This window comes from Limulus polyphemus, unplaced genomic scaffold (genome assembly GCF_000517525.1).
Source record: "Limulus polyphemus unplaced genomic scaffold, Limulus_polyphemus-2.1.2 Scaffold4739, whole genome shotgun sequence".
Taxonomy (NCBI): Eukaryota; Metazoa; Arthropoda; class Merostomata; order Xiphosura; family Limulidae; genus Limulus; species Limulus polyphemus.
Window position 1 is genome coordinate 51,371 of NW_013670349.1, and position 21,423 is coordinate 72,793.

Consider the following 21,423-nt stretch of genomic DNA (forward strand, 5'->3'; position numbering starts at 1 on the left):
TGTAAGATGGAAAAGCATCATCGATAAGAATAGAGACTATTTCATTTAATAAATGTTTTGTTTTGATATAAGTTGTTCAGTTTTTCTAATATAAAAAAAGCGACATTAATTTCTTGATGACCTAATATATAGTATAGAACGTTTTTCATTTATTTGTTGGAAGTACGTCTGTCTTAACTGATTTTCAGATGTTTCCAGGTTACCTTTTTTAAGTAGTATGGTTAATTATGCATTTCAAAACCTCATTCTAGTGATTTAAGTGCCCTTTTTATGGGTGTATAACAGAAAATTGCATTATTCCCACCTGTCTTTGATACAATTATTGGGACTATTCTTTTACTTTTGTTCAGTTAGTATTTCTTATTTGCCAGAAGCTCTATCTTACTATTTTTGATGCGTGTAAGCAGATCTTACCTAAAGGTTGATCCTTGACTCTCACAAGAAGGGTTTCTAGTTTTGTTATATTTATCTTTCATCTCTGTTACTTTTTCTGGCTGGAAGTGTTAGACAATCTATTCACATTTAAAACTTTTTACTTTTGCTTAAAAAGTACGAGTGTCCTGGCCAAAACCCTAGTGATATTCCTATATTCCTTTTTTTATATACTGGATTATTTGACTATCTAATATCAAAAGAAGTTTCTCTAAGTCATCTTCACTGAATTCTGAATAAGCTTTTGACTCACCTTTATCTTACTACCTAGATTAAGTCAACTTTTGGTCATTTGACCAGTAGTTGTGAAGAAAATTTGGTTTTTCATTAAATTATAGCCTTGCACAATTTGGTAATTCCAGGCTGTATTTGGACTTTACATGGTGTTTATTGTTTCACAGAATCGGGGATTATATTCCAATGCTTCCTATAGGGAAACCAAAACTATTAATTTTTTTAATATCTCCATGGCTGTTTATTGTTATTAATGAAATTGTTCTTTTTAAGAGAGAAATAACACATCAAAAGGATCTATGATTTTTAAAATATTTTTTTTCATTCTTCTAAGTGTGATTACCACAATAGAGAAGAGATTTGACATACCTAGCCGTGTGCTGGGTGGAATTGCAAGCACCTTTGAAATTGGGAACTTATTAACAATCATATTTGTAAGCTACTTAGGAAGTCACAGGCATATTCCTGTTTGGATTGGAAAAGGTATGATTTTTTAAAAATTTGCCACATGCATTAAAATATATATTCTATAATATTCATCTATGGTTAACACAAAGATAATTTTGTTTTGGTGTTTTAATATAAACTGATTTATAGTATTATTTTGATGAAGTCTATGAAATGGAGTTGAACAAATGAGACTGAAGTTTTTGCAAACTTTTTTAATACATAATAATAAGAAAATAGTTCCGATATAATACGGAACTTACCTCCTTTCACAAAATTAGCTATTCTCGTTCAGTGCTGCCCTCTATATGTGAACTTTTTTTTTTACGCATGCCACAAACTTCCTGCATCCTTCTATTGGAATTGAAAGATTCCAATGTGTCTATTATGCAAATCATCATGTGTCACTTTTCCACCGATAGGAGCATGACATGCTCATGTGATGCATTTGACTCCCTCTCTACTCCTCTACCGAACTATCACTTCTCGTTTGGCAGTGCTTGTATTCGAACATGCTGCTTGTTTGTTTAAATATTCATGTTTCGCTTAAGTTTCCTCATGAAGTGGTTTTCTTTGATTTATTTATTTTTCATTCAGACAGATTCTTCACTTTCAATTTTTATCAGTTGCAGTTGCATTATTATTTTTCACCACCCGAATTTGGTGAACTGTTCTTCACAATGAATCCTGAAGTTCGTGTTACCATTTCAGAGGTCACTTCAGCGACTAGCGTTCTTTCTTAGGCCTCAGGTGCGGGTGACCTGACGGTAGACTTATCCGCATTTATCTGCCAGGAGATTGAAAGTTAAAAGGGCTTGCTTTTGTCCTCAGACCTTGCCCCCATTCCTCCCAAACAGGCAGAGCCTGTTCAGACTGACGAGGACTTGGATCAGCTATTTCCAATTCCTGACTTTGCTATACCTTCCCATCTCCCACCTGAGGAATCAGTTAGACCTAACTTGGTCTTCTTGGATTTTGTTTCGCAGGTATGTAATGTTTTATCCCTTTCTCCTATTAATTATGAGCAATGTCCTTCCTCACTATATAACCAATTTTCTCACCCCTTTTTCTTTTCCATCCTCCCCTAATATTCGAGTTAATGCTGATCAATTTGACTAGCAAATAAGCGATGGGATTAGCATGCCTCACCCCCAGCTGGCTTTGGGTCAGTTCACGCTTTCATACCATCATGCTGACTGTTCCTTTTTGGGCCAACAATTGTTAAGTTCCATATTGCCTATCTGGGGAGTGGCTCCCGAATAACCCGTCAGTCTGACCCATGCCCAGTATTCTTGCCTGTGTATTATCCTTAAAACTCTTTTACGGTATCTTTCTTCTCTACTTTTACTCTCTGAGGCTCTCCACAGAAATCCTAAGGGGGGTTTTTCTGGGGATACCCTTTCCCTTCTTTCCTCCACACCAGCTCATTTGTTTCTTTGGATCTGGCTTTGCATACATAGTTTCTCTGTTGTTGGGACCTTGTAGGTCATGATGTGATTTTGGCTCGTGTCCATTTACTACTGACTTATCTTTGGGAATTATGTATGACCTGATTTCTGTGGCAATACATTTTTGACACAATCCCGGAAACACTAGAGCCATGGGTGGCATTGGTTGATCAACAATCTACCCTTGCCAATCTTTTTGCACGTTTATCTCAGTGAGAGCCCCATATGCTATCTATTACCCTTTCCCTTCCCAACCCTTATCTGTACCTTCTTCTCGGGGTGCATCTTATTATCGTTTTTTTCGACGATGCATCTCATATCGCCAACAGTACTGATGACTACCCAGTAGGAGCTCGGCTTGCCGATTTCCTTTATCATTGGTGTTCCTTCATCGAGGATCAATGGGTTCTTCAGGTTTCATCAGAAGGATTTGTGATCCCCTTCCTTTACCCACCTCCCATATCTCCTTTCCCTGTTTCCTTCTCGGGATCCTGTGACCAGTCAGCATCTTTCGAAAGTGGTTCGGGAATTGCTATCTCAGCAGGCTATCAAACCTGTTTTTCCTCCTTCAACAGGTTTTATTCCAGACTTTTTGTTTTTCCCAAGAAAACCAGGGACTGGAGGCTGATCATAGATTTATCTTGCCTCAACTGCTTTATTCACCTTCCCTGGTTTACCATGGAGTTTTTTCTCCCCCTGAGGTGGGCGTTTTCTCTTGGTTTATGGATGTTGCCAATGGTTATCTCCATATACCCATATCACCTCGGTCTCGTCATTATCTTCAGTTTGTCCCTCTCAGAATGGTTTATTAATTTCTAGCCCTACCAGTTGGGCTTGCTTCAATCCCTTATGTTTTCTGTCAGGTAGTCCGAGCATTTGCTTGACATCTTCATGCTCTGGGGTTGAGTTTTCACTATTACATGGACAATTGACTTCTTCTGGCTCAGTCCAAACCAGAGTTGGCCAGCCATGCTCGGCAGCTCCTTTTAGTGGCTGCTCGAGTGAGTTGGTTAATCAAACTGGAAGAGTTCTTCCCCAGACGTACTCAATATCTCGTCCATTTGGGTAGATTTTTCGACACTCATATCAGTCGAGCCCAGCCTTCTCCTTTAAGACTTCGTTCTATGGAATTGTTAGTTAGCCATCCCTCTCAGTTCCATCACTTACTGCTCGTGAGGTTCTATTGCTTTTGAGGATGTGGTCTTTAATGACATCACTGGTCCCTCTCGATCGTGCCCATATGAGATTCCTTCAGTGGACTCTTCATGATCAATAGAACACAGGATTCTATTTTTACTCCCATTACCCTTCCTCTTACCCTGCAAGATGATCTGCTTTGGTGGTTGGACAAGGCACATATTTCAGTGGGCATGCCACTTCCTTCTCCTGTGTCTGGATCTACATCTTTTCATGGACACATCCCTGCAGGGCTGGGGTGCATGGGTCAACAACCAGGAGGCTTTGGATCATTAATCTGTGGATGAATGTTCTCGATCTTCTAGCTGTACATTGGACATTGAATTACTTCCTTCTTCTTGCCTGACACTGTCTGGTGATGATTAATTTCTACAATTCTACAGTGGTGGCACATATCAATCACCAAGGGGGCACTCAATTGAGAGACCTATGTTTTAGGATGTTGGATCTCTTATACTAGGCCCACATGCAACACATTCATCACATTGCATGTCATGTACCAAGTGTTTTCAATCTTGTTGCAGATCGTCTTTCTTACCCCGACTGGATATATCTGATAGAGTGGTCCTTAGATCCCCTTGTTTTTAGGAAGCTTTGCAGTTGGCCCAGTCCCTCACTTTACCACCATTTGAACCCCTTTCCTCGTGTTCCATGTTTCACCTTTCCTCTTATCATGTGGACGTCAATGGTCGGATTTGTATGCCATTGACATTTCACATACATTTTATCACCCTGCCTATTGTCTCCTTTATCCGGATTGTTCCTTCCGCCCAAAGACCTTGGTGGCTTGGGAAGGTAGCTCCTCCTTTTCATCTACTTCCCTTCCTTTCATCTCTCATCTTTACCCTCGACGAGATCCAGATAGGTTTCTATGTCTGGTCAGGTTCTTCCTTGTTATATTGCTCGTACATCTTCCTTCCTTGATACCTGTTCCTGACTCTTTATCCCCTGGCAGTCTTCCTCCTGTTGTGATCTTTCACCTTCAACCCTTACTAATTGGGTCTGACTGGCTTATTCTTCCTTGCCTACTTTCTCCTGGAATTTGTTCCGGGTGTCTTCTCATCAGATTAGACACCTCACCCTTTCCGTCATTTCTCATATTCATTGTCCATTGGAGAAAATTCTACAATCAAGCATGTGGACCATGCCCAATACATTAATCTCTTATCATCTGCATCATATTGCGGTTTATTCTTCATCTGGTTTTCGTCTTCCACCTGTAGCTGTTCTTCAGACTTTGGTGCGATTCTGACTGGTAAGTCTCTATTCAAACTTTCTTTTCTTTCCAGGGGGCCTTTTCTTAATTCTTCACTATATAGATCCCACTCTGTAGTGAGTGGTGCTTGACCAGGTATTCTTTAACTTGAAATCGGCACTGTACAGCCATGTTGACTTGCACTTTATATTCCATGTCTTTGTAATGCTCACCATTGAGATGGGGTGTTCCACAAGATCGCTTGTAGGTGAATAAACTTGCAATATTTTGGTTCATAAACATGCACGTCCTGGACCGTACCACTCATTGACTGTATGGGTAAAGCAGAAGAGGATAGCTGCCCATCTTTGCCATGCCTGTAGTGAATAACTCAATATGGACTGCTTTTCAAAATAGGGTTTCATGGTAACCCATTGCATTATTTTTGAGTGATGACATTCCTCCAGACTCTCCATTGCCTTTTCACCCTACTTTCTTCTAGTGGAGTATGGTAGTCCTTATCGCTTTCTAGTTCCAAGCTGCTGTGGTGGTCAGCTGTGGAGGCACCCTCTGAATGGGTTCTACACAAAGATGGCTATAACCATTCAGTGCAGAGTAGGGTGGTGGTGTTCTGCAAGTGTAGATGATGTATTGTCCTACTCTGCGATATACAATTATGAAGGAGTGATATGTCAAAATGCAGTTCATCCCTTTGATTGGGAGCCGTCATCCTACCCCCCACGCAGATTTTGGTGTCGCGGCTGAGTTTTGGATTTAGAGTAGAACCAATCAACATAAATCCTCACACATTTTGGGTTGTCTATCATCCTCCATCATTTTTCCTCCATCTGTGTTGTGGGTCACAGAAGTGGTACGTGGGATTGTTATGGTTCTGTTCTTTGGCTCTTCCTCATCCTATCTTAATACAGGGATGTTATTGCCTTTTGGATGGTTGCGGTAAGTTCCTGGTTGGGGGAATTGATGGCATGCGATAGACATCCTTTCGATACCAGATTTCAGGTCCCCGGATCAATAGCTTAGTGCTAATACTTGTGTCATACCTGGGAGATGGCATGATTCTCAATTCCCCTGGTCTCTTGGGTTTGAGGGTAAGACTGTATGATCCTCATCCTACCCACACATGGATGTCAGTTCCCAACCGCATTGGTTTTGGATGTTGTTGACTTACCGAGTATAGTCTGTTGCGCCCTAGCCATTTTACACCTGAGGGCACATCCATTGTTTTACCAACTTTTTTATTCGTGGGATTAAGTTATATTTATTTTATATGGTTTGGAACATGATCCTGACACAGTTTTCTCCCACTTAGCTGTGCTCCTCTCCTTTTCTGCCCTCATCTTCTACACGTTTCACAGAGGGACGAAGAGTATACCTGGTTCAGAAGTGGTGCGGTTCCCCCTCATCTAATCTTAGAATCTGACTCTCTCTCATTTCTAGGGGTATCCTTTGGATGCTTTTTAGAGTTTCTGAATTTGGAATATCACTTTATTTAAAATACAGAAGACAAAGTATTCATCATGAAATTTGTTTGAATGGATGGCAACTTGCCTGTTGTAGAAACACAAGTATAGAGGGCAATGTTTGAAAAGTATTCTACAGTTTGTTTTCGAAGATCTGGAAGATGAGAAGCAGAAGATTTTTGAAACTTCGTCTTCAATACTTGTGTTTTTGTAACAGACAGTTGCTATCCATTCAACCAAATTTCAACATTTAATATTGTTCCTAGTCAGTGACCTAAATGATATAGATGATTACTTACAACAAGAATAGGCTTACATCTATGTTTTACTGTGTGAAAGCTTGGAGAAAAGACACATGAAATATTAACTAATTTTTATATAACACTCTAGATAAAGGGTTTCCATTTACTGCCACAATTGGACATAAAATAGGTTTTTATATGAGGTGAGATACTGAATTAGTACAGTGTATACAAAATATTAACTAGTTAGAACGTAAAAACAAGAGCATTATATAAATGAGAAAAATTTAAAGTCACTTATAACTCTCAAATCATTTTGTAAAATAAAAAATGAGAACTATCAGAGTTAATACAAAAACTTTGAGCCCAAGCTTTCACTAAACCAAATGTTATAGGAAAACATGAGAAATTAGTGATATTTGACTTTTCATTAGATAAACAAATTTTTAATATTCCAATTTACAAAATTATTCTTACTTAAAGTTTCTGCAAAAGTAAATCATTTTTGTTATATTCTAAAGCGACTGAACATCAAAAAAACAACAACAAAAAACTGTTGTCTATTTTTATAATACAATTAATAAAACAATGTCATACTGGGTACAGTACTACTCCAAATGCTCTGGAAGTCAAAATAAAATCATGCTAACTGATAGCAATAGTTCAAATAATTAACTAAAAACAGTGCTACTGTTGTATTTTATCAAATGAAAAAATCTAATCAAAGAGCAAAATAAAAGTAGAACTATATCAACAATGTACTATTGGAAAAGCTTGAAAAAGGTAGATACCAAATATAATCACGTTTTACAAATATAGTAAAAAGTACTAACACTAAACTGTGAGATTATATCAAACTGTGATATAACTGACACGCTTCTTGTTTACCAATTTATGAATTTTGCTCTTTAAACTTGGAAGAGTAGAGCACTGTAATAAAGTTATGCATGGACTATATATATCAGGTTCTGTGTATGCCTTACCCTGTCAACATTAATATTTCATTCATTAGAACAATATAACCCCATACATCGAAACACAAACTGCCTGACTCCAGCATATAATTCTGTTTCATCACAAAAAAACACGGGAGGTCTTTGAGCTCTCATTAAAATCAGCAGAGAAATCAGAAGACATAAAACTGATACAATTACAAGAACTGGAGAAAAACCTGATAAGTGGGTTATAATAACACGAGAGGCTGTCTTACTCTCCAATCGCATATGAGCAGTGCAGGATTCATTTCCTAAGGAATTGCTGATTACAAGATTGTAGTTCCCTACATCTGTAGGATGAACATTATGAATAATTAGCCGTAAGACTCCACTTGGCTCAGCCTCCATTTTGTAACGTGCTGAAGGTTCTATTAGTTCACCATCTTTTATCCTAAAAGTCATAAAACAAAAGTTAGAGAAAGTTCCTAAAAACCTAATACTCTGGAAAAATGAGTTACTCATAAGATATGTAAAAATTATGTTTCATACAGATTTTGTTCATTAAAGTAATTATGACTTTAATGGGATATAATTTTTGTGTCACACAGATATGAAAGAATTGATTAAAAAAATTAAATGCTTTAAAGTAATTCAATATACTTACCCTATCAACCTTAAAAGATTATGAATTCATGATACCTTTTTTTTCATTTAGGAAGGCTAGCTCAGAAGGTTTGATTTGAGAACAATCAAGTTACTTTTAATATGGTCACTTCATTAAGCTTTAATGAGTACAGCAATAACTGAAGAAAGAAGGACATACAAATAAAATACAATCTTACGGATCAATAATCTTTAAACTGACAATTCCTAATCTTACTGTTTTTATTTCTGATATAGTCCAATTCACAACGTTTAGAGTGAGGGTTTAACAAATCATTAATTGTCAACTGTATTTCAAAAACTTCACTGTAGGTCTTAAAGATCTGTAAAAATTTAGAATATACAAAGTTACTTACCATTTCACATCTGGCTGTGGAGTTCCAACAATACAAGCTGTAAACTTGGCTGTGGCTCCTTCACAAACTTCACAATCTCCAATCTTCTTCAAGAACTTTGGGGCTTCCCCCTTTTCTACTTTATCACTAAAATAACAATTATCATAAAGAATACATATTCACTAAAACCACACACAAGAAAACACTTGAACAAAGTATTTTTCTTTTTATTAAATCTTCTAATATAATTTATGTAGAGACTGGTGCTGTTAAGTTTTATTACGTAGTTTTAGTTTTCATACATACCTAACCTTTACTTCAGCATTACATGAATCACTTCCTACTGTGTTCTTAGCTCGACACTCATATAATCCTGAATCATTAATATGGGGCTTCAGGATGGTGAGCTGGCAAAGAGCACCATGTTTTTCCATATTATATTTCAAACCAGACTCTATGAGACTTCCTTTAAAGTACCATTCAATCTGTGGTTCTGGATCACCTTTTACTCGACAGGTTAGGTTCAAAGGTTCACTGACAGAGATCTATAAAACAATTTTAATATAAAATAATCAATTAACTTAGAAAATAATTACAGTATATAGTTTGTCAGAAGTTTAAAAAAATGCCATTTATAGCTTGTCAGAGATCAACAATATAATGTTTTATACAGTTTGACAGTAGTTTAACATAATGTTTGTCAGAAATCAATTACATAATGTTTTATACAGTTTGTCAGCAGTTGAAAGTAATTCTATTTATAGCTTGTCAGAGATATATATATAGTGTTTTATACAGTTCATAAGTGGTTTAAAATAATTCTATGCATATATAGTTTGTCAAAGATGTATAAAATAATGTTTTATACAGTTTGTCAATGGTTTAAAACAATTCAGTATATAGTTAGCCAGAGATCTATAAAATATTGTTTTATGCAATATATCAATGGTTTAAAATAATCTCATGTGTAATTTGTCAAATATCTACAAAAGTTATAGTTTTCCTATACAGAAAATGTATTTCCGATATGTACTTATCTCTTCTCACAAAATTAGCTATTTTCATCAAGTGCTGCCCTCTATATGCAAACTTTTTCTTTACGCATGCCACAAGCCTTCTGTTCTCCCCTATTGGAATTGAACAATTCCAATGTGTTTCTCATGCAAATCATCATGCATCACTTCCCCACCAATAGGAGCATGGCATGCTCATGTGACGCATGTGACTCCCTCTGTACTTCTCTACCAACCTTTGAAGTTTGGCGGACGACTTAGGCACCAGAGGAAAGTGGGGAGGAAAGGTGGGAAATGTGAGAGGAGGTAAACACCTACTGGAAAAACATTTTCAGTATAGGAAAATTATAACTTCCAATACGGTCCTTACCTCCTCTCATAAAATTAGCTAGAATCCCACATTGAATAGGAGGAGGGACTGGTGTGAGGGAATGATAGAAGTACCCCCCGACTAGAAAGTAAAAAAGCACAGGAGCCACAATGGGGATATGTTGCCCTCCTGTTAGTGGAGGGGTACAGCATTATGATGATTATGTCATAGGTTAATGCAATACATGTAGAAACGATGCTTGTGGCATGCACAGGAAATTTCACAACATTTGCATGCAAGGTAATAGCTCTTAGTGGTGCAGAGAGGTAAGTAGATAAAAGCAATGTAGCACTAAAGAAAGAACGACAGTTGATTAAGGAGACTAGAAACTAAAAAAGCACAGGAGCCACAATGGGGATATGTTGCCCCCCTGTTAGTGGAGGGGTACAGCATTATGATGATTATGTCATAGGTTAATGCAATACATGTAGAGACGATGCTCGTGGCATGCACAGGAAATTTCACAACATTTGCATGCAAGGTAATAGCTCTTAGTGGTGCAGAGAGGTAAGACAGTTGATTAAGAACCCAGTTTCTATTACTATGTTTATTGTACTACTTAATTTTTTCAAATACATTATAATATTCTAAATCTTGCAATTTATAAAGGTATATACATTCAAGTATAGCATAAACATGTTTATATTGAGTTATACATGCAAAATGCAATATTTTGAGTCATCTAAGCATATACTGATAAATAGAAACACAGCAATGAATTTTGAAGATGTGTCATAGGTCATACACATATGTACCAAGTTAATCAAATAAGTATTGTCATGTTTATTATACAAGAGTCAGTAGCAAAGTCACACAAGTTAGAAACATCAACTGTGCTTTCAACTCTTTTTTATAAGAAAGTGTGCTTTGCAGTATTAGCAAAATATTTTGTTGACATTTGTCACAAAGTTTTAGAAATGGTCATAAGACTTCCCAATTAGGACATATAAGTTCCCTTGATATAAATCTTTATATGTATAAATATACATATTTGTAAATGGAGTTGATTTTCAGCAATCTTTCCCCGCTGATTTCTCCAAGCCCGTTCCCTTGTCTGTGGCTTCGCTAGGGCCTTGTAACAATTTTAAAGATTTACATACAGATGTTTCTTTCTCTTTTTGTAGAAGTTTATCAAAGAATACGTTTTAGAAAAATGTTTGAAAGTTTTACAGAATATCATTAGATATAAAAATGTATATTCCTGCAGTGAAGAGGAGAACATTGTTGACTAATATGCTGCACTGTTAATACAAAAGTTTACAAATGTTTAAACCACAACTGTTAGTGAGCTTGAAGAAAGCAAATTGCTGGTGAAAATGTTTTATCTCTTAATGATAGTACAATACATAATTAAATGTAAAACAAAAATACTCACCTCAAATATAGCTCTTTTAGTCAATATGACTATGAAGAGAGAGATATAGATAGATACAATGTAAACAGAGAGTATATATGTAGTGTTTGACTTAAAAAAAACAATTTTAAGCTACAATATATTGAGCTAACTTAATTACTTGCTTATGCTGTTAATGCATAGCTAAAGATGTTTAAAAAAAACAAATTAGTATTTGAAAAATTCTTTACTTCTGTGTTCCATTAATCATTAGTTAGCTAAGGAACAATTCTAGCTTCATAATCTTTGTGGAAAAACAAACCTGTTTCTGGAATATTTCACTTTAATGTTCAATTAAGAACAGGTATTTTTTTGGAAATATTTAATTATACCCAATATTCTGACCTTCTACTGTCTTTATTACAAATGAAGACAAGACTTTGTTTTATTGAGGAAATTTGTTGTCATTATTTATACATGCAGAAGCAGGTTCCTTCAAAAATCTCCATAAAAATCATCCATACAGGTTACACTTAGCTGTATTTAGTACACACCTTCATCACAATTAGTTTATAGAAAGAGAAGTCACTTAATATGTCTTTATCTTGAGAAGTATAATGTTTCCCAATTATTTTATTTTTATATGAAGTCTATGGTTTCTGGTTCAAAATGCTTGAAGTAAAAGAATAAAAAAGGACAAGATGAAAAAAATGAGAAAGCAGTGTTGCCACACTACAGTCAGACACTGCATGTCAAAAAAAAGGTGCAAACTAGCCAGAACGAAAGGATATACAAAGCAGTGTTGCTACACTACAGTCAGACACTGCATGTCAAAAAAAAGGTGCAAACTAGCCAGAACGAAAGGATATAGAAAAGAAGTTTTCAAACTGCCTTCACAAAGAAAAATGGAAGTTCAAAAGAGCTCACTGAATTCAAAACAAAGCCCAACCACAAAATACTTGTTAACAAAAAAATTTTATCATGATCAATCAAGTTAGTCAGTCAAATATGGTATTGTACGTAAAGCAAGAAAAAAATTCATGAAACAGTGTCATACTGGGTACAACAACACTGCTCCCAAGGCAATTAAAAAGAACAATTTTACACTTTATTTTTGAAACAGTTTAATTGATATAACCAGACTAGATACAAACAAATAACAAAAATAACAATCTCATCATTAAGCTAGAAAAAGAGTGCACAGAAAACTGCCACAATAAACAACAGAATAAAAACAAAAATTAATTCTAAAATAAAAGATGACAGAATAAGCAGAAGATGTGCAGTTGTAAATACAAGTATCTAATTTCTGTAATTTAAAACTTGTATCAAATTTGCAAAAAAACTGCAAAAACATTTTAAGTAAAATAATATTAGTAATTTTTACAATAAAGGCTAACTGGCTCATGCAAAGCATAAAACAAATAACTTTAAACTGCTCATTTGTAGGTTGGATATGTCAGTTGCTTATAATCCAGTGAGCTCTTTTGGGAAGTTAAATATTATAATCTATTGCACAAAAACTTTACTTTTGGTAAACCTTTCAAAAATACATGTACTTGTTTACAATCTTTCACAAAGAACTTAAATCAAAGTTCACATGACAACTACAAACCAAAACATTTAAAAGTATCTTATAGGTTTAAGCTAAAAATCACTTATATTTTTGGTTTTAGTGTTCAGAAGTTTAATGTTAATATTTTCCTTATCTGAAAATGTAGTTCAGATAGTATCTTACCTCTCTGCACCACTAAGAACAATTACCTTTCATACAACTGTCATGGAATTTCCTGCACATGCCACAAGTCTTGAACAAACTTTCACCAATACATGTATTGTGCCAGCCTATGATGTAACTGTCATAATGCTGTACCCCTCCACCAATAGAAGGAAGACACAACCTTCATAATCTCTGTGAACACTAGCATATGATCATAGGCTCATTCTTGATGAGGCAAAGAAAATGCACTGGAAGTGAGAAGGTGGTGCTGAGAAGTAAGTATCTATCTGAAATACATTTTCACGTAAGAAAAATGTTAACTTCAGAAATGTTACCTCTCTGCACCACTAAGAGCTAGAAAGCCACACAGGAAATGGTGGTTGAGGTGCCAGTGCTGATCAATTGCAAAGATGAGCTTCTTTCTGAAACAGCAACAAAAAGAAAAAGCCCATGAGGTGTGACTTCCACAACACCAGGGGTAGCCTAGTGGAGCAGCACCCGGTGGGAGACTTCTTTCATAGACAGGGAATACTCTTCACCCAAATTGTTGTTACTTATTCATTCATGTTACACTTATATCACAGAAAGATTCACAGTGAAGAATATTGGATAAATCCAGTGCCAGTGGTAAAATGTCACAAAGATGGGCAGAACATGAGAATGTGTAATGTGGCTAGGGTGTTAGGCTGTTCCATTTCGGTGATATTGTTACATGAGATAGATATTGTAATGACACACTGAGATAGGAGGGGTTTTCAACTGTGTCCTAAGGTAAATTCAAGTCTCTTCTGGCTGGACATATTCACCGAGAACTCTTGGGAGATAATATAATGGGGTATCCTGTAATACACTTCCAGGGAACACCCCAGCCTTACAGCTCAAAGGGGTGGGATCAACTGGTCTCTTACCAGGAGGGTGGCACCACTCACAGAAGAAACTTTCCACATAAATAAACTCAGTAGCTTGGGACTAGGGAAGTAAAAGTTCTCTCAGTGCTCCACTACAAAAAAGGTGGAGGGGAGGAATATGCATTGGGGAGAACACCAAAGAGTGTGCTTTGACCACTGTCATCAGGCATCAACTGGAATTGGGTCCCCATCAAGAGACAGTGCAATGGCTTACTACGATAAAGACAGGAAGCAAAATTCAGGGGTAAGGGCAGGACTATACCTTCTGCTGTTTTTCTTTAAAAAAAAAGTTGAAAAACAGCCATGTCAGTTTCAGAGATATACTGCCAAAACAGTCATTCAGAAAACCGTATCTCAAAGGAGGGCACCGAACAGGAGAGGGTGGATTTAATGCTTTCCTTCTACCCCACCAAGATGTGGATTTCAAGTATTCCCTGTGAGGCAATGCCAGTCACTTGGTGGTTCCGATGGCACCAAGTATAAGGAACATAGGGTGCAGTTCTTAATGTAACATTAGATTTGTTGAGTCTTGCCTCTTCCTTCAGTTTGTGTTTTTTGTTGTTGTTTTTGTGAAGTAGCTTGAAATATGTTGGAATCTGTACGAAAATCATGGTACATACATGGAGGTGACTGAAAAATACAACAGGCAAAATGTATCACACTAGAACCTCTTGGTAGATTGGAGAATAGCAAGTGGAGGGAGGCAAGAAAAGAGGCACATGAAAGTACTCAATGATGTAAGGAATGGGAGATGAATGTGTTAGGTGTAGTCCACAAACTAACCTGAAAGATCTTCTTCACAGGCCTGTGATGAAAAGAGTTGAGTGAGACTGTGACAAGTTAAACCTGATGGGAGGAGACACAAAAAAGCATATAGTCAGATTCACCCAAGGAAGAATATGTGAGACAAAAGAGTTGGTGAATCCAACTAGTTAAAGTGTAAGGAGACAAGTCCCAAGAGGAGGAGGGTCACAACAGTAAAAATACACTGCAGTTTCCATGAAAGGGGCAGTCCGAGCAAGACAACAACAACAAACACCCCATACAGGACACTATATACAAACAAAATCAGAATGATTGCACAAGGATGAAATAGAGGGAAGAGAGATGGGAGATAACATCCAATCACACTCCCAGGTAGTTTAAGTCTTTGGAAGAGTGGAACAATGTTAGCCTATCCCTATGACAGGAGGCATCTAAGGTGTAAATTTCTGAATGATGAGAACAACAAACAAGGAGAAGGAGAAAATATGTCTTCAGAGACAAATGATTCAAGGAACAAGAGACTAATGGTTTAAAGTGGGGTATATAGGAGACTGTAGAACCCTACAAAGATTCCAGCAGTGGAGAGAAACCAGATGGGTGGCAAGGTACAGAAGGCTGTCGAAAACACTTAACGGTAATCTGCATTGGTCAAAACAGACAGACCTTTGATGAATAGCCAAGTACAGAAAGAAGTAAGATTTTGAGGAGTAGGACAGATTAACTGATGAGTGGCAGAAGGACAAGTAATGGTAGATAGCCCATGTCTATTGATAGAGGGTGAGAGTAGAAGGCAGAAAAGAGTGAGAGAAAAATGGCTACTCAGTGAAACAGTCCCATACATTATGCAAGGGACCAGACAAATCCCTCATGTAAAATGGGAGTCATAAAAGCATCAATCTGAGAAGTTTTGAAATGGGAACAAATCCAATGGAAGACCAAAGGATGTAAGGACCACTCTGTGGGATGATCCTGTCAAGGCGAGAAAAGCAATCTACTAGTAGAGTCGCTTCTGAGAGCCATGACAGCTAGCAATATGGGAGGGGAGACAATGAACAGAAACGAGAAATATGAGGAACAGGAGAAGGGTAGTTTGACATGACTCATGAGGATGGATAGCAGACAGAAATATCTTTAAACCAGTGAGTCAAAAATCAAGAAAACAACGGAAGATTGCTGGTGAGCAGCTTAAGCCCCAAGATTCCACGGAGTCATAATACCTCCAAAGAGCAGGTCTGTTAGCAAATGGATGAGATGAGAGTCCCAAAAATATGAGGAAAGGATGTGGACATCTGACTGACGAGATCCCAAAAACAAAGAAACCAGGTCAAAATAGATAGAAGAGGGGAAGAAAAGTGGCAAACAAAGAATAGGTGTCTCCACCCAAACTATTGGAGTCACAATAAAGAGGTAAAGTCTAGAGATGGAATGAAGGAGTAGGGTAAAGATCTATCTTAGCTGCAATCATCCCTTGTTGGATGTAGCTCTCTGTCAGACCAGTCCAGTATTTCCTATTCTTAGCATACTGTGTCCATCTGATTCCTGCTTCCACAACTATTATGTCCATCTTCTCTTTTGCTTTGCCTTAGATCTTTTTCCTGTCCTAGGTTGCCATTCCATTGTTTTTAACGTCAACCTATTATTGGAATACCTTGCTACATGCCCATCCCATTTCCATTTCATTCTTAGAATGAACCTTACTGCATCTATTATATTTGTTGTTTTTCTTATTCCGTCATTTCTCCATCTGTCTTGTAGTGTTATATGAAGTATTTTTTTCTTTCCATAGTTCTTTGTGTGGTTTCTATCTTTTTCATTATCTCTTTTATTAGTGCTCATGTTTGGCAACCATATGTTAAGGTTGGTAGTACACACTGATCCATGATTTTTTTCTCCAAAGTAATGGGGATATCTTGATCCTATAGAATTTCATTATGCATTTATTACGAAAAAGGATTTGACGCTGTAGAACACAGTGCAATATTAAAGGCTTTAGCTGCAATAGGTATCAATCTAATGTACATCCAATGGGGTAAAGATAGACAAAAACAAATAGATAGCTATAAAGAGAGACAAAGTAGAAGAAAGATGAGTACTCCATGTAGAAAGAAAAGACATCATAGATTGGAGATAAAAAAAGGAGGAGGTCATGAACTGAGGACATAGCAAATGAAGTAAAACAAAGAGACATAATGATACATGGGTAAAAAAAAACAACAGAATATCATCTACCTGATTAGGAACAGGAAAAAATGTCTGGACATGGAAGAGCTGTCCAAATTCGTCCATATGTGACGCACACTCAACAGAAGGCAAAGGAACAAAATGACTAGGGACCTGAACTGGAGAAGAAATAGGCAGAAGGCCTGTAACATTCAGGCATATGCTCTACTAAGTGAGGTAAAGGGATAACAAATGAATGTCAGGTCAATGAACAGGTGAAATTAAGTCAGTTGGAGGAAATGTCTAAAAAGGAATGTCTTAGCTTCAGCAATTTATATATATATATATTTATTTGCTGTTGAAAGTAGCCTAAAGTAGAAATGTGATGGCTAGAGAAAATGAATTTGCAATAAGGTAGAATGAACAAAAGTGCAAAACATTCATCTATATAAAAAGGAAATCGTGAAAGTTTGTTGCATAGTTATACATCATATAGTGTATCATCATATGGTGTATTATCAGCTTTTCATTATATTAGTTTATATTTGTATGATAGGAATGTGTGTTTATACAAATTCATTAGTACAATAAACATAGTAATAGAAACTAGGCATTCATCTATTTAAAAAGGAAATCTATGCAACCAACATTCACATTAGCATAAGTCTGTGTATGGTGAATGTATTATCAGCTTTTCATTATATTAGTTTATATTTGTATGATAGGAATGTGTGTTTATACAAATTCATTAGTACAATAAACATAGTAATAGAAACTAGGCATTCATCTATATAAAAAGGAAATCCCATATGATGATACACGGACTTATGCTAATGTGAAAGTTTGTTGCATATGTATTATCAGCTTTTCATTATATTAGTTTATATTTGTATGATAGGAATGTGTACAATGGGTTACATATTCTTTCATTTTAATCAAATTATTCTCTCTCCCTCTCTTGAGGAAAAGTTACAATATAAAAAAAATATTGAAACCAGTCATATCCAAGTTATTGAAACCAGTCATATCCGAATTATTGAAACCAGTCATATCCGACTTGAGTGATTGCTAACGCTCATATGTTACTTAAACTTTAAGTTAAAATTAAATTAATAAAATAAATAAACACTACACTAGCTTCAAGAAAATGAGATGAGCCTGGTTAATATCAATTTACAGTCTTAAAAAAAAACACATATAAGTGTACCTCATGTAAAAGACCATCAAATTAAATGTCTAATTTACTGATAAATAATTAAGGTTAAATAACATATTTTGTTTTAATGAACAACAGTTGATTCATATGTTGATCTGTACTAATGAATTTGTATAAACTTCTTAGGCTCAACAACTGATGGGGATAAAACCCCAAAATAACTAGCACGTCTTTTTCCCTACCCCAAGAACAACCAAACTTGATAGACCTAGAATTAAGTTCCAAATCCAAAAGATTTGCGGGAGACAGAAACCCTACAGGTTGGGTGAATAATAATGGTGAAGATGTGAACTGAATGAGTATTCCTGACTCAACGACCTGTAGTGCTCCTCGATCCATAGTTAAAGTTACCACACATCCATAAATTCTCAGAGCTGAACCCCCCACAGACCCCTACGGCAACAATAATCACCAATGCTGCTTGCATTGATCCAAACGAGCAGCAGAACACTTGGATAATGACAGACTCTATTCTGGTTACCAATGTACTGAAGGGCTGATGTCAAATAGGTGTAGAACTATGATCCCTCGTAGAAGCCGATGATATTTGAGATGCCAATGCCAACAGAGATGAATGTAGAAGCTGAAAATTGAACCAATGTGTATGTTAACAATGGTTTCAGCTCGTCATCAATGAAGTTGGTGATCCTGAGAGTCTTTCAACAAAGTGTAGTATAAGGAAATAAAATGTTTGATTTTAGAGTTGTAATTCCATAGACTTACCCTGTCCCACCAAGTGACATTGATCTATTCAGGTTAACTACTAATTCCACCTTAGAACTCCAAAATTCAAGGAGCAGATATATTATTTGAGAGTCCGTATATGCTTTGAACTGGCAATGGTAGGCTAAGTCATGAAGTTCCAGCAACAGTGTTGGATAAGGCACAACTGTCCCTTCACATAACTGTAAAGTAAACCTCCCTGCATTAACCAGAATGTCCATAGATGGAAAGAAAACTAAATATTCACTCCTAGAACTTTCAGCCATAAAGTAAGATGCAGGCTCAAAAGCAACCGGGAAAGATCCAAAACATCACACTCTCATTATATTGAAGAATATAAATCAAAGGTAGCTTATCCCAAAGAGGCCTTCTTTTTTTTATTTCATTTAATCAGGTAAGTTTGTTTTGTCAGAGCAAAACAATGTTGGGCCATCTGCTGTACCCACCACAGGGAATCAAACCCTGGATTCCAGCATTGCAAGTCCATAAACTCACCACTGTACCACAGGGGGGACTGAAAAGCCAACAGACTACAGGAAGGCACAGGAAAAAACTAATCTAAATTCCCTCCAGAAAGTTGAGGATCACCTTCAATTTGCAGCCTCAGAACCCCTGGAGGAACATTGATACCGAATATATCCCCATCTCACTACAAATAACATCACTAACAATGATTGTTGAGTGATGCTAGATATCAGAGGTGGGATAGGAGAGAGCTAATTTGCCACCATGCTGGAAATAATATTCCAGGAATTCATACCATAAATCAGCTTGCGAATTGGAATTTTTTTTTTATATACAAAAATCATGTAGGTAATATGGAGAATGCTCTAAGTATCTCTGAACAATCATAGCACTGGGAAACCCGTTAGTGACACTTTGTAGAGAAAAAGTGATAACATTATCTGAATGAGGTGCTTATATACAGTACCAGAATAGAGGGCACACTGATGGAGGTGGAAAGTGTCGCGAGACAAATATCGCCAAGGGCAATTAAGTTAGGTAAAAAGACTGGAGCATGCGAGAAAAAATCAGATCAATGCATAGATGGACAAATGTACAAATCCTGGCAGTCAAGTAAAAGCTGTTGTGTGAGGGAGATAAGTATGTTTTAGAATTTTCATTATTATACAAGATTATTTTAATACATTCATCTTAATCATCACAACTGATTGCAAATTTTAATATTTTATCTGACTTAGATTTGTACATCATTATAAATTATATTTAAAACTTATATTTACCTGACTTATAAGGTTTCCATTCTCCATCTGGATATTTACTCATTTCAATGCCATAGGTCACAGGCACTCTAGGTGAAGCAGGTAGTGATGGCTTCCAAGCTAAGGTGAGGTTGTGATCTGTCATACGAAGAATGCGAGGTTTATCTGGTAGAGGCACAGGAGCACCTAATAAATTAAGAATGTTTTCAATGATAATATTGTAAACAATTTACAAATTTTTTATTAAAAAAAAACTTATGTGCAAAACATACAATTTCAGATAAAGACTAAATACCACAACTTTTTAAAAGTAAATGAAAGTTCTTACCAGTTTTACGAAATTTATCATAACCTGGATACTGTTCACCTACAGAGCGTTGTGGAAGTTTATCATCCAAGCCTAAAAGAAGTAATTGTCATATTTCACAATCATTGTCAAAGTAAATCCACAAATGTTACAAGACATTCTAAGCCACAATCAGTCCAGGAATTGCAAGATACGTTAATTAACTATTATTAAAGCAACTGTATATGTCAGATAATTTTCAAAATACAGTATAAGAAAAAATAATCTGCAAAAAACTTGTACGATTCGGCGGAACCCATGTAAAAACCCTGAACTACAGTATGTGACCCTTGTGCATAAAAAAACACCGATAGTGGTGGAATGCCACCACTATGACAATGTGCAGGTAGGAGCTAACTACAACAAACTTGGTCATCCACAATCTCAGTAAAAAATGTCAACTTAGATTGAGGAATGAGTAACTTGTGAATCTTGGAGAACCAAGGCAATGATATAGATGAGACAGATTGATGACTAGACACCAATCTCCTGCCCTTTTCACCTCCAGTCCATAGCACTGTACACACAACATTCCATAGATGACTGGTTACTGCTGGCACCATCTCTTCAATTGTCAGATCATCACACCCTGATTCTACTTTCAGAAACAACCAAGGCAGGCTTCATTCTCAGAGTGAGACATCCATTCTTGCACCAATTCAATACGCCATCAGTCTGGGTATATTTTTTTCATCATGTCTCTTAGTCAGGCTCAGCTGACTCCCATTCTGCTCCATGTTATTGAACAGGAGGTCTTTCTCACCTCTCACAGATGATTCTAACACTTCTGAGAATGTGGGCATTTCTTGAATCCCTCATGTCTTTGGGACAAGAGCATAAGAGATCCTTTTAATGGTCTTTATGTGATCAAGGGATCATATATCTTGATTCACTGGATTCCCTGGTTTCCTTAGTCAGGATCATTCTTCAATCTCGAGGGGTTGTTAAGTCAGGATACTACTGGCAGAGGAACCCATAACTTTGCCAACTCATTCACAGTACCATCTCAATTCTCGAGGGGTTGTTAAGTCGGGATA

At 36.5% G+C, this 21,423-nt stretch overlaps 1 protein-coding gene across 1 annotated transcript in view; it reads right to left on the reverse strand.

Annotated features, from left to right (window-relative positions):
- The window catches only part of LOC106471621 (obscurin-like), a 71,086-nt gene extending 50,611 nt beyond the window's left edge, over positions 1-20,475 (reverse strand). The window contains exons 1-2 of the mRNA XM_022400237.1: positions 20,369-20,475; positions 20,062-20,226 (exon numbers count right to left, since the gene is read on the reverse strand). Of these exons, the coding sequence (XP_022255945.1) occupies positions 20,062-20,185 (124 nt within the window). The 5' untranslated portion in view covers positions 20,186-20,226; positions 20,369-20,475. The remainder of the gene's footprint in view (positions 1-20,061; positions 20,227-20,368) is intronic.
- Positions 20,476-21,423: the final 948 nt, after the last annotated feature.